Genomic DNA, 15600 nt, shown 5'->3' with positions numbered 1-15600 from the left:
AGCCATCTTACATTGTTCTTGCACAACCCCATTTTCACAATCAACAACAAACCACTCTTCTTCCCCGTCTAGTAAAACAGTATCGCACATCTGTCAATTCTCTTTTAGGGGAGCTTTTTTATGACTTTTGACCAACTACAAGAAAAATGAATTAACACCCCTCCATTGAAATCTCTTCAATTAAATGTCTTCAGGTTTCAGGCTCCTCTCCTAAAAAAAAAACAACAGCCCAGTTCAGGTTCAGGAGGCAGACACCCTTTCTGTTTTTAAGAGTAGGCTTCCTTTTTGATAAAGCTTTTTGCATATATTCATCTACATACACACACTGTCAGCTTCATTTTCACTGTGGTCATTAGCTCAATAGAATTGCTGATTACCCCCGTAGACCATTCGGACGATGGTTAAAACTCATCAGTTTGACCATTTTTTATTTGAACTGGACTACGCAGGTGACGAGCTTAACTAACTCAAAGATGAGATACAGATGACTGAGGCAGAAAGACAACAGGACTTCCTGAAAGTCATTAGGATCCTCTAGAAAGACAAACTTACGTCGGGAAACAGGCGGGTTTCCAACACGCACTACTCTGCTGCTGACTGAGGAGGAAAACTGTTGCTGCAAAGAGAGGAACCTGTTGATGTCAGACTTAAAACATTTGATGTGTGCATGGATGAGAGGAAATCCCAGCTGTAGAATTACAACAAATGGACCTGTGGCTTTAAAAAAAAACAAAAAACATTGCCATCCTGGAAATAGGGTTTCTCCTTAAAATCAACTGGAAGAAAGGACCAAGACTCCATAAACTAAGCAAAAAAAAATACACTCTAAACAAAAAGCTTAAAAACCTCACACAAACTATAATGTTCACATGAATATGCAGGGTGATTAGGTCAACTGGCAAGTTTCCCCAGCTGGAGATTCCTAATAATGGCTGTTCCAGGCAATGATTTCTGTGTTTAGTTTAGGTCAGACTGGGAAACAAACATTTCAAATAATTCAATTGAAAGTCCAGCTATTAGAACGCTGCAGGGAGCTTGTCCTAGTTGCCCTCATATATAAAGTGTTGTTTTTTTTTAATGCTTTGTATAACTTGTCATTTCCCCAAATCTCTTCACCAGATTTCTTAGCATGACCCATGGACTGACTCATCTAATTAAACATACTTGACAGACCCTGCAGATGCATAAGGCATTTCAACTCCTTGAGAGGAACCACTGGGCAGCTTCACTGAGAACTAAATCCCTTTAGGTATTTTTTTTTTTACCACAGCGCCGGCGATAGCCATTGCCGGAGGTATAATGTTTTCAGGTTGTCCGTCAGTCTTTGTCTGTTCCGTTGTCACGTTATTGCAAGAACACCTTGGAGTCATTACTTTAAACTTGGCAAAAACATTCAACTATCAATCCTATCAGTACAAACAATGTACTGATAGGATTTTGGTGGTCAAAGGTTAAGGTCACTGTAATCTTACAACGATCCATTCTTCCTCATATGTAGGGTACACCCGGAGGGAAGGTCTTTAAATTAGGTCTAAATGTTCACTTTCCCTCAATGATGAAGTGATTAGATTTGGTGGTCAAAGGTCGGCGGTCACAGTCACTGTGACCTAACATCTTTCCCATTCTTGTGAATACAATATCTCAGGAACGCCTTGAGAGACCGTAATGAATTTAGCGAAAACATTTAATTGGACTCAAAGATTAAGTGAGTGGAGTTTAAAAGATGCCGTTGTGTTTGAAGTCAGGGAAGGATTCTTGTGTTCCTGCTGGGCTTTTATTTAGATTAAACCCCTGCCACCTCTGTACAGACCCACAAAAGAACTGCTGATTTTGCACTTTAACAAGTCTAGTGACCCAATTTAATGATTGACAGTCCAAGTTGCTGCATTTTAACACAGAATTTGCACGAGGCAACAAATTAATATACTATACTGGAGTGGTTTGTTGGCAACCTGAGAAGCTTGTGGACTGTCTGTGGTGACAAACAGAGCTTGACCCCATTCCTATGGAGCTTGTTTTGTTTCAGGAGGCGGATTACAACGAGAACTGTTAGCTCGACCCCAGACATTGACCTTTCACCAAAAAGTTTCCACTGAAATGAGAGCCCAGATTCCAGAGCACTTTTTGGCAGGCTGTGTTGTTTGGCTCAAAGGAGCACACTTTTCCAACATGCAGCTACTGCAGCTCACCACTCAAACCCTTACATCACCTATGTATCAACATCAACTACAACAATTGTGAGGTACTTGTTTATTTCCATTTTTCCACTACTTTGTACCTCTCCTAGACTACTAATCTGACCACTTGACTTACTTTCTATTGGTTTTCCATCGTAGAAATGCTGCAAAAGTATTCATGTTACTCAGTGATTTGTGGCTATTGTTTAAATCTTATTTTCTTAAGGCAAGTGAAAACAAGAACACAAGTGCTGAGAAAGATACTGGAAGTTTTAATCTGTTCTCCAAGAAGTCAATTAGTTGTATGACTTTTCTCCACTAGGGGGACATTTTTCTTGATTCTGCCTTCCTTCAAAAGTCTCACACTCATTCCTATAAAAGAAAATTGGTCAGATTTTGTTTGGAAACAGGTTGAAATAATCTGGAGTATCTGAATTAGTTTCACTTGTTTTAAAAAACACAACATGATTGTACAAAATTATGATCAGTTAATATTTAAATGCTGTTTACATATTGTTACATTGTAAAACAGGGTTCTTTTGCTTAGTAAACAAGTACTTTTCATATTTTAATTACACTGAAAACAGTTTATACTCAATCTAGTCAATCTTTCATTTTGACCATGATATTATATTAAGTAAAGGATAAACTCCCTAAGCATTAATATAAATATAATCAAAATTTTAGCAACAACTACAGACTGTCTGGAGAATTTTTGTAACGATTTGAATTCCCAGATTTACATGTACATAAGCGACTGGTTATCTCTGAGACAGCAAAGTACCATCCACTCTTTAATCACTTACTCTTTTCAGGAATGCTAATACTTCTCTGGGGCAATAAATGGTGCAACTGCTCAAATTGAGAATTCTGTATGTTCTCCTAAAATACAGTAAATGAGGTTCTGGGTATGTTTGATGTCAGGTTTTTGTTTGCAGTGGTTGAAGTAGTTTTCAGATCATACACATAAGCAGCCACACATCAACGTGAAAATGCTCTATTTATGAGGAATGCAAGTACTGCATTCCAAATCTTTCATATTGGTAAAAATATTATCAGCAAAAATACACTGAAATGAAAAAGTAAAAGCACCCACAGTGCAGAGTTAAGAGTTATACTGATATACCCTAAAACAATGTTTTTTTTATTATTTCTAATGCAAAAACATAACTCTCTAGGTTTGAGCAAAGATGCTTCTTAATGTACTGTCAGGGTGTTTAATCTGCAACAATTAATCAAATTTGAAAGGATCATGTGTTTTGTATCTAAACTCTTAATCTGCAAGTAATAACTAGTAATGATAGCTGTCAAATAAATGTAGCGGAGCAAAAAAACAAAACATTATTTCCCTTTAAAATGTGATGGAGTAAAACTATAAAGTAATATTTGGGTGAAGTACAAGTACAAAGCTGCACTTTTATGTATTTAGCTATATTACCAAACCAACATTGTGTGACATAAATGCAAAACAAATGCTATATTTTTTTTTTTACAATTCTCACTGTTTTTGGAGGCCTTGTAAGTGCACAGTGTAAATATCAGGCCTTTTGTTTCCGCTGCTCCACTCTAGCCTGTGAACTGAATGCTGACCCACATAATCCCATCACTGCATCCTGAGAGCTTTTTGCGCCACTCCATCTCCCTTTCTACCTCTTGTTTTGTATTTGTCGTCAGTTTAGTTCAAAATAACTCCCGGAGTCCGCGCAGAAAGGTGTATCCTGTTCAGAGCTCTCAGTGGGCTCTCATAGCCTGGCAACTCTCACTTGTTATCTCCTGCAACTGGCCTCTGCAGGTTGCATAATCTTAATATGCATGAAATGCAGCACAGCCACAACAACACAGCAAAAGTTCCGTGTAGGCTATAGCGTCTCCTCTGTACTGGAGGTGAAATCCACTTTGTCTCCATACCTTTTAGTGCTGCACCAGAATTCAAATCAAACATCCCCTCTTGGCCCTTTGATGGGGGGGGGGCTGCCTCTATTTTATCATCCCCCTTTTTGATTTGTTTACACAGTGCTCATTTGCATAGATATTCTTCGTGAACAGTCTTGGCTGTCATGCCAGTGTGTTGTTGGGGCACACATCCATGCAGCCTCGCAGCATTGTGCCTTTATTTGGGGTTTGTCATCTTGTGCTTGTTGTTGGTAGTTATATAAGGCGCCATATTAGGACACAGCATTATGCGCGGTGGTGACGTCTGCTCTGGCTTTGACTTAAATGTAAAAATGAATCCAGTGATTATGGGTTACATCATTAACACACCGTCATGTGGTTTGGAATAAAAAGAACTGTCTCACTTGAAACATTTGCTCATGGTAGTGTCAATCATTCAAAGTGATTTTTATCATGTGAATATTTATTTGTGGAAGCAACTGTGGTTAAAAATAGCAGCTGTTGGGTGCAGTGTTGATGTAAATTCGCGTAAAAAAAAAAGCTGTTCCGAAATATAAGGTCAAACATATGACACAATTTCTGATTCAAAGCCTATTTTTGGAGCAGAAAAGTAATCACGCTTACACTTGGCGCAAAAACTGCCCAACATATGTTCAACGTGCGCGTTGTATCTGGCCTTCATCCATCCGAGGGACACCCGGAAGTCAGGGTATCCCCCTCACACCCTTGAGAGCATCCCTTGCCCCCCCCCCCCCCCCCCACGCACCTCCACCGGTTCTCGACCGCTGGTGGTTTCATTCCTGCAGTACAATACAGAACTGAAGCGGACCTGCCATCTGTTCCTCCAACGGTGCCAGGACCGAGGCCGTGACTCACATAACATGCTTGTTGATGTCAGAGGGCGAGCTAAAAACTGCACTGCTAATACGTCTGACGATGGTGTGATCATTCCAGGGTTGGTTTGATTTTCTTTTTAAATTAATATCTGGTAAGAGGCTTATACTCTCTGAAAGAGTCAGTTGAATTTGTTTTCATGAGAGGGTTTAACTAAGCTAACCTGCTTCAGGCGCTGCAAGAGAAGCTTCTTTGTCGGAGAATAAGAGAGCATGTTGATAAGAAACAGGTCACCGGCTCCCTTTTTGTAAATGAGCTGCTGCTTCATCTGATGCAACAAGGTGAACTTCACTCCAGTTTTATTATCTGCTTTTTATGCTGATTACAACAATGATGAATCTGAGGGGATTACAACCCGTTTATGAAGCGCAGTCAGCTATCCTCCCCCTAATTCTGACCTTTGTGAGGAAAAACAACACTTTCAAATCATGTTTTTAAATATCACACATTTTTGTCGTGTCATGATATTAAAATATGACGTGAAAAACACACCACAGTCGCGCTCTACACAAGACAAACAAAGTTGGTTACAAATTGAAAACCTGTATTGTGCAGACAATAAATAATGCTTACAAAGGGATCTTTGTCTTGTACACAGACAAGTTTTCTGTTTTAGAACATTGACACTGTCGATATGAATTTCATCATCAACTGAATCAGTGAGACTCAAGACACAGCTCGGGGATGTGACTACTGATACTGGAGTGGGACTGGTCGACTCGGTCACATGCACATTCCCCTTCTGCGACATCAAAAAGGACGTCTTTCAAAAGAGTCTGTTTACAAAAAGAAGTCCCTGCTTGTCTATGGCGAATCCTTGATTCTTTCTGCTCCCCTGACAAGGTGACGTGAGGGTTAAGGTGGGGTTCCTCCCTGCAGAAGTGGAGCTCACTGCATGCGTCCCCTTCTGCCGGCAGATCCGTTTCTAGAGACATAGCCTCCAAGGTTCGCTGGACCCAAATATCAGGACACCCACTGACTGTGGGCCAGGGCGCTGGAAGACTCCGTGCAAGGTCTTCACATAGGGAACCAGATATAAGCAACTCTTCACAGAAGAAACCTTGCTAAGGCCGGTGGAACCTGCGAGGAGACAAAGAGGCATCATCAATCAGGAGTTCTATTATTAGCTCAATGCTCCTCAAAAATGGGGTCTTGCGTAAGCAAAACTCCAGATAATTCAGGGTTTTTTTTAGCTACAGACTGCCTCGACGTAAGCAAAACGTAAGCTTAATATGTGCGGACATTCATTATAGCAGAAAGGTGATGCAAAAGGGTGCAACTTTTTCATCTCGAGGGGCCTGGTTGCAGCTAAATTTAGTTTCTACACTGCAGGGTGTGCACTCATTGATGTTCAAACCGTCGGATAATGCACCTTTGAGTCTTTGCAAAATGTCACGCTGACCCTCTTACACATCATCCGCTAACAATGGAGCAGATACAAAGAGAGCAAATGAGAGAGAGAAAAAAAGAAACTAATAACACGGGCTCACGCTGACCTTGTCAGATGCTTGCTTGAAGAATGAACTTCCATCTCATTGCTTTTGAACTCGTTCAGCTCCTTCCGTATCGCCGCCTGCGGAACAAAAGCAACATGAAGCGTAAGCCCAGGTGTACAGCCTCGTACACCATCGCACAGTCGCTCGGGTGGTGAAGCTCAAACAAGGATCTTGTGAGAATAGAGATATCTGTTGTTTAGGTGGAGATTTATATCAAACTGAACAGGGTTGTGCGAAGAAGAAAAAGGGAGAGTACACCACAAAGAATGCAATTTATCACCTCTTTCATCATCATGTTTAACAAAGTATGATGGAACCAGCGGGGATGATGTGGACTGGAATGATTTATTGATGTCTCTCATTTGTTTAGTACTTCCCAGGAGTATATAATACTAATTCCAAATGATATATCTAATATAGGCCGCATGACTCTTTTTTTACACAAAGAATGAATTATGATACTGAATTGTAGTGTTCAAAAAGCTGTCGGTGCCGATCTGTCCTTTGCCAGTTACCTTGTCAGCAGCTGACAGTCTGGTCCAGGGCTTGTCGGCCCGCCTGTCGTAGTCCTGAGCTTTGGCCACTTCCACGTAGTCGCTGAAACGAATCAGGATCTTTCTGTCCCGCAGCTCATCCACCGTCGGCCGCTGGTTCAGCTGGAGAGGAATGACAACAGTCAGCGTCGGCTTTCGTCAGCTTATCAATGCATTTCAAGAGATTGACGAAGGAAACGAAATATTAAACAGCAGCACTTCACGTGTGTTGTCATGTGTCAACCCAAATATAGGATCAAACTGACAACATTTTCTGAGGAATTTGCTCAAATCAAAGCAGCCGCCTACCTTTCTGTTCAGCCGCTGTTTGATCTCCCTCCTCTCCTCCTGTTCACTCTGGTCATTTCTCTCTGTTGACACAAGAAAGTCAAAATGATCAGACCACTTTCATTTGAATTACCATGCCTTTTTAGAGATTCTTCTGTGATTCTGCCAAATGTATGTTTTGTTTTCATGAGAGTAGACAGTTCGTGAAGTCCAATAATTTATTCTATTCCTCCTCACACTCAATAATCGCAGGTTGGGACTCTGGATGAGAGCTGAATTACGATTCAGGCCGACACAGGAGCAGATTAGGACACCAATAGGATTTATCTTTATTAAATGCAGCAGCAAAATCCCTGGATGTCACTTCATCTTTCAATTTCAATTTTAATATCTCTATCTCTCTCTATCTCTGACTTTCATACCAAACATTTGGTGGACTAGTTTGGCAGCTTAAACCGAGTTTGGAACATGTTACGGTTTGAGTTTATTGCTTTCCTTTGGTGAAAGAGGAACACATAATTCTAAATATATAACAGAAAAGGCATTTTTGGTTAGCCAGTGAACGTTCAGAGGTTCAGGGTGCAAAGTTGTGTTTAGCTTGAACACATGTTCTTGTGCAGACAGTTGGTCCGAGCTCACAGGTGGCCCGGCTCAATCAGGAGACACAGATCTGCACAAAATGTGGCGCTCCACTTCCACAAGGCTGTTTCGTAATCGCCTTGCACTCTCAGGGCAGCGAGCTTGTTTCAGAGTTTTCAGTGCTACGACCTGACAGTCTCTTCCTGCAGAAGTAAGCCCTGTTCTTACAATGTCACTTTAAGGAACATACAATTAAATAGAGCTAGAACTACAGTGAACTGACTGAGACTGAAAGCCCCTATGGCAATAGTACAGGAACATTACGCCGACTTTGTGGGATTTGCGGGGGAATGATTTACTGCACAATAAAGGAATAGGTCCATAAGGTCTATATTTTCATTTTCTTACAAACAAATGGTGGCGCTGCAGGTAAGTTTAATTAATAGAGGGAACTACCTCAGATACCAATCAATCAGGTTCCCTCAAAACCACAAGGCATGACTCCAACGGTCTCGTTTTGTCAACACAGACATTCAATTCATAATGATATAAAACTATAAAATAAGAAAAATATTTGTTGATATTTTTGCTTGAAAAATGATTAAATCTGTTCATTTTAATTATCAAAATTGGCGAACTCATTATTTTATTTATTTATTAAGAATTTTTTTGTAGATAAAATACTCAACATAACACCAGAAACCAAAATAACAATTGAGACGTATTGAACATCATATTTTGATATCTCCACTTGGCCAACAATGCAATATTCCAAAGTAGCTTAAGTCACAAAAGAAATATGAGATATACCCAAAAAAAATTTACAATAAATTAAATGTCATCCATTAAAACAAAATAAGCGTAAATAATTCATTGTTTTATTTATTTATTTATTTTATTTGTCATCAACTAAGTGGTTTATAGATAAATGCTCAACACAACACTAGGAACCAAATAACAATTGAGATGTATCAAACATCTTATTTTGAGATCTCCACTTTGCCGTCAGTGCAATATTCCAAAGTAGCTTAAGTCACAAAAATATGATTAGATATATAAAGAAATGATTTTACAATCAAATACATGTCATCCATTATTACCATTACCATTAATACAGGTAAATAACTCATAATTGTAATATTACAGGAATTCCTGTTGAAATTTGGTGATTTTCCAAGTTAAAGACCGTTTGAAGACTTATTTTGAAGTATACAAAGTGTGTTAAATGTTGAGCTATAATCATTCTTGCATTTGAGAATTTAAATCCACATCGATGCTCAGACTACTCACGCTTCAAAATGTTCCGACTCTCCAGCTCCTCCACCGCCGGTCTCTGGCTCAGTCTCCTGCGGAAAAACACCAGAATTACGTTCTGGACCATCTTTAATTCCCACGCTACCCCTTCAGTCGTTTCAGTCCTTTCTCCACTAGCACTTTGCGTGCTTGAGCCGGTGTGCAGAGCGCCAAGATCCGCACATCCAAAAAGCAAAGACCGCGTCCCACCTCGAGTCCAAAGAGCGGCTTGTTTTGGTGTGATCACATTTAAGGCTCCACATCGGGAACAAAAAGTCCGGCGGCGCGTTTTGTAGCGCGCGTCAAGTCCAGTTCAGTATAGAGAAAATGAAGGGAGACTCTCCCTGGAAAAAAAAAAAAAAAAAAAAGCAGCTCGGTGGGGATGTTCCCGAAGCGGTGAGACGGGAAGTTTAGAGAGAGAGAGAGAGGAGAGTCGGTTGGAGTCTCTGCGGAGGTGTGGAGGATGCGGAGCGCTCCGAGCTGCGGGCGCGCTGAGTGGACTGAGTGGTGCCGCACCGCCTGCCTCCTTTTTTTTTTAACCACATGCTCAGTACTAATGTGAAGGGGTGGGACTAAGGAGGAGATTCCCCATGCTCACACACACACACACACACACACACACACACACACACACACATAAACCTGCAGCAGCAGAGTGGGCTGCCTGAGTGCTCTGGTAGGTAGCTCTGACAGCTTTTTTAAAGAAACGTTTTTTTTTTTAGGAATAAACCCATCTACATTTGTCCTTCTATAGCAATCAAATAAACACAACAAACATGCATGTGTAGTGATATGTGTTAAGATGGGGGTTCCAAGAAAAAAAACCACATAGACATAAAGCATTGACGAAAGGATGAAACACATCAGATAATATGAACATCAGCAAGACGGGTCCTCTTACAGATATAAACACCAGTACATTTTCGGACTCGATTATCCTTCAGCCAGGTTTGTTTTTCTGATAAGGCAAATTGTTCCATCAATAAATTTCAGAGAACCGTGGGGGGGGGCGGGGTACGACATGTCTTTTTCGCAAATCAGATCGCATTTTTTTTTTTTTTTTTAGCTAAGAGTCCAGCTGGAAAGTGAATTGTTTGTTGTCTCTCTACAGTTCTCCTCACTTCCATAGTGCAGCTCTTTTAGCATGTTTCTTGTGCGCGGTAAGTGGGCCCACCAGCATACCCAATATGTATTGTCTCCTGTATCTCTATGCTGCACTTTTCTCTCTCTGCTCTCCCCTCATCCCAACTTGCAGAGGCAGATGGCCACAGGGGAACAGCCCAACCGAAGACTGGAAATTAGCCTAAGAGTTGAAATGTTAGGTAGTTTTGCTAGATAAACCAAAAGATTAGCTGGTTTGAAGATATCTGGTTTATTAATGACTGAACTAACCATTCCATCTCTAAGAAGGAGTACACTTATAGCTAGATGTGACATGGTAGTAGAAATGCAGTCATGTGGACAAACAGGAACACATACTCAGCCCTTTATGGCGTTTGCATTTATGTGATGAATGCTCGCAGCGTTAGGGTGGTTTGGCAAACCTGGACTTAGCATTTGTCAGTCCTTAGCGTTCCACATCGCCTGAATTTCAGGATTCCTCACATGTCTTTCCCAGATAAATCTCCACCATCGGTTTTTTTGTTGTTACGTAAACTGGTTAAACTGAGCAAGAAAGTCAGACGAACACATTCTCTGACTGAACAGAGGTTAAATGGGCAGCTGTGGCTCAGATGGTAGAGGGGGGTAGTTCCAATCTCCTACTGTACGAAGTGTCCTTGGGCAATACACAGCACGCCAAGTTGCTCCCGATGGCAGGCGAGCACCTTTTGTAGCAACTCTGCCACCACACCGGTGTGGTGTGAATGGGAGGCAAATCGTAAAGCGCTTATAAATAAAAAAAAAAAAAACACCAGTCACGACTTACTTGAAAAAAAAAGAAAAAGAGCTAATATTAACATTTTCTTCCATGATTTATCTTAGAAGTGTCAGGTCACAGTGTATTCACACTCACTGTTAGGAGATGGAACAGGGATGGAGCTGGAGCAGAAAATGAGATTAGATGTTGCCCTGACAAGCTGAGGTGCTTGAAGAGCTGACCGAGAAAAGGGACATTACATTTATTGGGAACACGGTGTCTTTGTCGGGGCAGGACAACTCCCATCTTTCATATAGATAAGGTGGACAGACAGTCTTAGCTCTCACTCGGGAAACCTTGCATCATCTTTAAATTGGCAAAATGATCCCTTATACTTAATGTCCCCCGAAACTACTTCCTGAATAAACGTGACACTTAGCATGGCATTTTGCCAATGAGACAGCTAAACTTTAGATTGACTTTGTATAGTGCTGATGAATTTAATCTTTTAAATCACTAAAACAATTCAGATTTTTTTTTGTGTGAATACTTTCAGTACAATTCGGTAACACCAACCCTTGCCGGAGTTTTCTACTTTTATTGGCACATTACCACCTTTAAATGTTGATCAGTTGAATAGTCTGTATTTAGCTGCATGATACAAACAAGTCAGGGGCCAAAAATTCTCCATTGCGCAAGAGGTTACCATGAATATGTAAATGTACCGGTATCAGCTAAACCTGACAATCCTTTCGTCACTGCACTGCAATGTGTTCCGTCTACGTCACCTCGCTAGCTTTGCAACACTTCGAGGCTACGGTTCTCTCACATGTGCATCTTTGTGAAAAGTAGGAGTGAAAATGACAATGTTGTTCATATGAAACATTATCAAAGCTGAAACTGATGACTGGACTGGCAAACACACAGTTTACGAAGGTCAGATGCTAACAGATCTGTTACTGAGTATCGTATCACTCCCCTCTTGCTTATTAGCACACATCGGTGTACAAAACAAAATAACACTCGGATCAAAGATCATTTGGAGAGGAAGATAGTTCACTGTAACCCTGCTGTGCAGATGTGGTGTGAGCGTCTCCAGTCCTTGTGCATGCATCCAACAGAGTGACACATTTACTGTCTGGCTGATGCAGTCAGATCAATTTCACGAACCACATTCTCATGGTTCAATCTACCTTCATGTCAGTAATCAGTCATTGAAAATGATCATCCAATGATTAGTAAATACTGGGCATATTTGACAAGAAAGTGTTTTTCAGGATAAAATAAGTTCTATATGTTCTTCATCCTCCAGTTGTAGTTTGAGTGGGCACTGGACTTTAATCTAAATGTTAAACATCAGGTAAGAGGCGGTACCAGCAGACACTTAAAATTATTATATTATAATATCACCAGTATACCCCTCCTGCTGCTCATCAAAAACAGGTCTCCTGTTAAATGAGCCACACTTGAGTTCTACCATTTTTTTTTTTTTTAAAGCATTTTGTTATGCTATTCTGACAACAGCTACATCATTTTGCTGATCTCACTTCAATTTCCCTTCCAGTCAGTTGAGATCAGACTATGACATACACAATATGATGGAAAACCTTTTATAAGCTGCAACATTTGGTCTGCAGCCGTGACACCTACAGTGCTGGTCTAAAATAAGCCTTGTGTCCTGTGACAGCTTCAGCTGTGACTGGGACCACTGAGGGCTTACAAAACAGAACCACAGCCATGGCAATATTGGTAGCCGAGGGGAGTCAATGTGTTAAATGGAGCAGAGCTATAGTGGGATATGTGGTCTGCAGCACAAACAATTTTCAGGTCAATAGCATTTGAGTTAGTTCAAAGAATGAAACAAATGGACTGCAGCCAAAAACAAAAAGAAGCTGTTTCCAATGTATTTTACATTTGAAAATTTTGGTGCTGTGGATCAAAAACAACAAACAAAAAACAAATGCCATAAAAGCAAAAGTGAGTCAGCCTATTCATATTTTGCCAAACAATCCTAATGGGCTTTTAGTCACAGCCTCCTGCAGTGCTCACCCACTCGGTTTGGTCAGAGGTAAAAGTTCCTCGTTTGTCGGAGTACTCACCAGCACGTCAAAGCAATGAGCTGCCTGTAAGAGCAAGGGCTGATGGGAATGTCAGCCCATAAAACGTGGAGGAGAATGGGATGAGTCAGGCGCCACGGGCCAGGCGGTGGCCCGCTACTGCCCACTGAGGTGTGTCCTAATCCCTCGCTCTTTCCCCTCGGTGACAGAGCCTGAGGAAAGCAGCGCCACGGTCGGATGTGGAGCCTGAGTGGGTCCGGGACGGCCATGGGGACAGCGGGTAGTTGGGGGGTTGTTGCTAGGAATATTTAAAAGGAACCTTCTTTAATAGTAGCTTACCAGAAGTTCAGCATTTATGTAACTTCATTATGTATAAGTGTTGACCTGCGATGTCTCCCACTGTTACTGGGTCACATGAATATTTTAAGGGAAAATGCACGTTGGGTAGATATTTCAACCATCATCATCTACTACTAGACTGAGCCTCTGAATTTCAAGTTACAAAGAAGCCAAGTAAATACCTCAAAAGACTTCCAACTAGCTTGAAAAACGTGTTTGTTTTTTTTCTAAGACTTGCTGTGCTATTGATGGTTGATGAATGAGTCCTCATTCAAAGACTCGGACATGAAACCAAGAATCAATTCTGTATCTCGCCAGCTTGCTTGTCTCCAAGGCTTTGCCCTTTGCTGCAGGTCCACAGATCAAGCGGGACATCATGTATGCATCTTGAACCACCCGCTGGCAGCACAGTGTGGGGGCAATTTCAAATAGCATTGTCCCGCCTCCAACACTTCAGGATACTGCATATTAGCCATCAACTGTCACACCGAAGAAATCACTGTAGGTTGCTGCACATAAGCCGTAACCGTAAGAGCCAGTGGCTCTGTAAACACAGACGGCATTGTCTGTCAGACTAAAATTGTATTTTTTTTGGTCCCAATGATCGAGCTTTGCTGAAACCATGTAAATCTGAATCCAAGAGTTTGGAATTGTCATGCGTATCGAAAAAAATACAGCTTTGTAGAAATGCGGTCATACAGCTGACAAAACCATTGTGTGATGGCACCGCTGCATTTCATCATTTTCTTGAACTAAACAAAAAGGCTTTACTTAAATATAGTTTATACTTGTTTGAAACTTGTAGAGAGGTCGGGCTTCCTGTCGTTCCCTGATAAAGCCATAACATTTTCTTGCTGAAATTGTTGCGATGATTTTCCAATAAACACTGCATTTAAATGGAAAGAAGCAACTGCGAAAGCAAAAGCAGCATGCTGTTTTCTTCTTTGGTGGTTTTCTGCAGCTACCGCATGCATACGGGAGAGTGATCGTTTGGTGTTTTAATGTAAATGGTGGGTATTTGTGAGTCAAAATGTATGGTGTGGGCGTTTGGATAAAGATGCATTTTGAAATGTAGCCATTTAAATGCAGACGTAGCCTCCAGCCATGTTAACTGCTCTGCAGGGTTATATTTAGTCGGGCGTGATTTGAGGCAAAGGTTCACTTCAGCGTGTGAACAATGGTTATTTTGTTAGCATGCTAACTTTAGCTGTACAAACTGTATAAACCAAAGCACGACCAACCGAAGACGAGGTGATGGCGCTAGATGAGGGGACTATGAATATGTGCACTAAAATTCATGATAATCCATCCAATACTGAAGGAAATATTTCCCTCAAAATGACCAATTTGACCATCACAGTGACGTTATGGAAAACACGAGGATTACCAATGTCTCCAGGAGTCTCAGTTCAGGGGCCATGAATGTCTCCTCAAAATTCTGTGCCAATCAATCTTGTAGATTCATGCAGACACGTCGCGGAAAGCCATCAAATAGTCATCAAAAGATTTTACTAAAATGCAAAAATGTCCTAAAAGAAGTCAAGTGATTACCAGAGTCACCAGAATACATCCTCTGTGGGCCAAGATATTAGAGATGTTTAAATCTAGAAGAAAGTTGTGGAGAAACGAGTTGAAATCCTAAATATATATGAAGTGTGTGGTTTTTTTTTTAATGTAGCTGACCGTCTTAAAACAACCGAATGAACATTGATTTCCGAAAACAATGGACATCTATTAGCCAACATAGCAATTGAAGACTGTTCAAAATCCATTTCTGATTGTGTTTGCATAACGAACAGTTTTACAGTCAACTGGAAGGCCAGAATCAATGCTGGACACGTACAATGGCCAAACTGGGAGAACAACTATACACCATACTGTATCTGTTTATTTATAGGATGAGACATGTGGCAGTGGGTGACAGGAAAACACAATTAGCTACATATGGGTGGGTGGGTCACGTGTCTGATCACGTGATCAAACCCTAATTTTGAATGGGGTTAGAAATAAGAGAAAAGCAACCATTGTTCAGAGTGGGTTAGAGGCTTTGAGACTTGACATTTCAATTAGAGGGTGCTCACAGCTGGATACCCAGCAAAAAACCTATTGTATAATTTGAATTACTGCTTGTGGGACGGAGATGGTCTATAGTGGTGACAACATGTTATTTGAGGAATTCACTTCATGCCATAT

General features: G+C 40.9%; 1 protein-coding gene across 2 annotated transcripts in view; it reads right to left on the bottom strand.

Annotated features, from left to right (window-relative positions):
* Nucleotides 1-5491: 5491 nt before the first annotated feature.
* phactr3b (phosphatase and actin regulator 3b) overlaps nucleotides 5492-15600 on the bottom strand; it is a 48545-nt gene continuing 38436 nt past the window's right edge. For both annotated transcript variants that reach the window (XM_069168633.1, XM_069168706.1), the window contains exons 9-13: nucleotides 9151-9206; nucleotides 7303-7364; nucleotides 6976-7116; nucleotides 6461-6537; nucleotides 5492-6044 (exon numbers count right to left, since the gene is read on the bottom strand). In XM_069168633.1, the coding sequence (XP_069024734.1) occupies nucleotides 6029-6044; nucleotides 6461-6537; nucleotides 6976-7116; nucleotides 7303-7364; nucleotides 9151-9206 (352 nt within the window). In that variant the 3' untranslated portion in view covers nucleotides 5492-6028. The remainder of the gene's footprint in view (nucleotides 6045-6460; nucleotides 6538-6975; nucleotides 7117-7302; nucleotides 7365-9150; nucleotides 9207-15600) is intronic.

The sequence above is a fragment of the Embiotoca jacksoni genome, unplaced genomic scaffold (assembly GCF_022577435.1).
Source record: "Embiotoca jacksoni isolate LCO1_2020_lvr unplaced genomic scaffold, fEmbJac1.0.p SCAF_1, whole genome shotgun sequence".
In the NCBI taxonomy this organism is placed as follows: domain Eukaryota; kingdom Metazoa; phylum Chordata; class Actinopteri; family Embiotocidae; genus Embiotoca; species Embiotoca jacksoni.
This window is presented reverse-complemented; position numbering and strand designations above follow the sequence as displayed.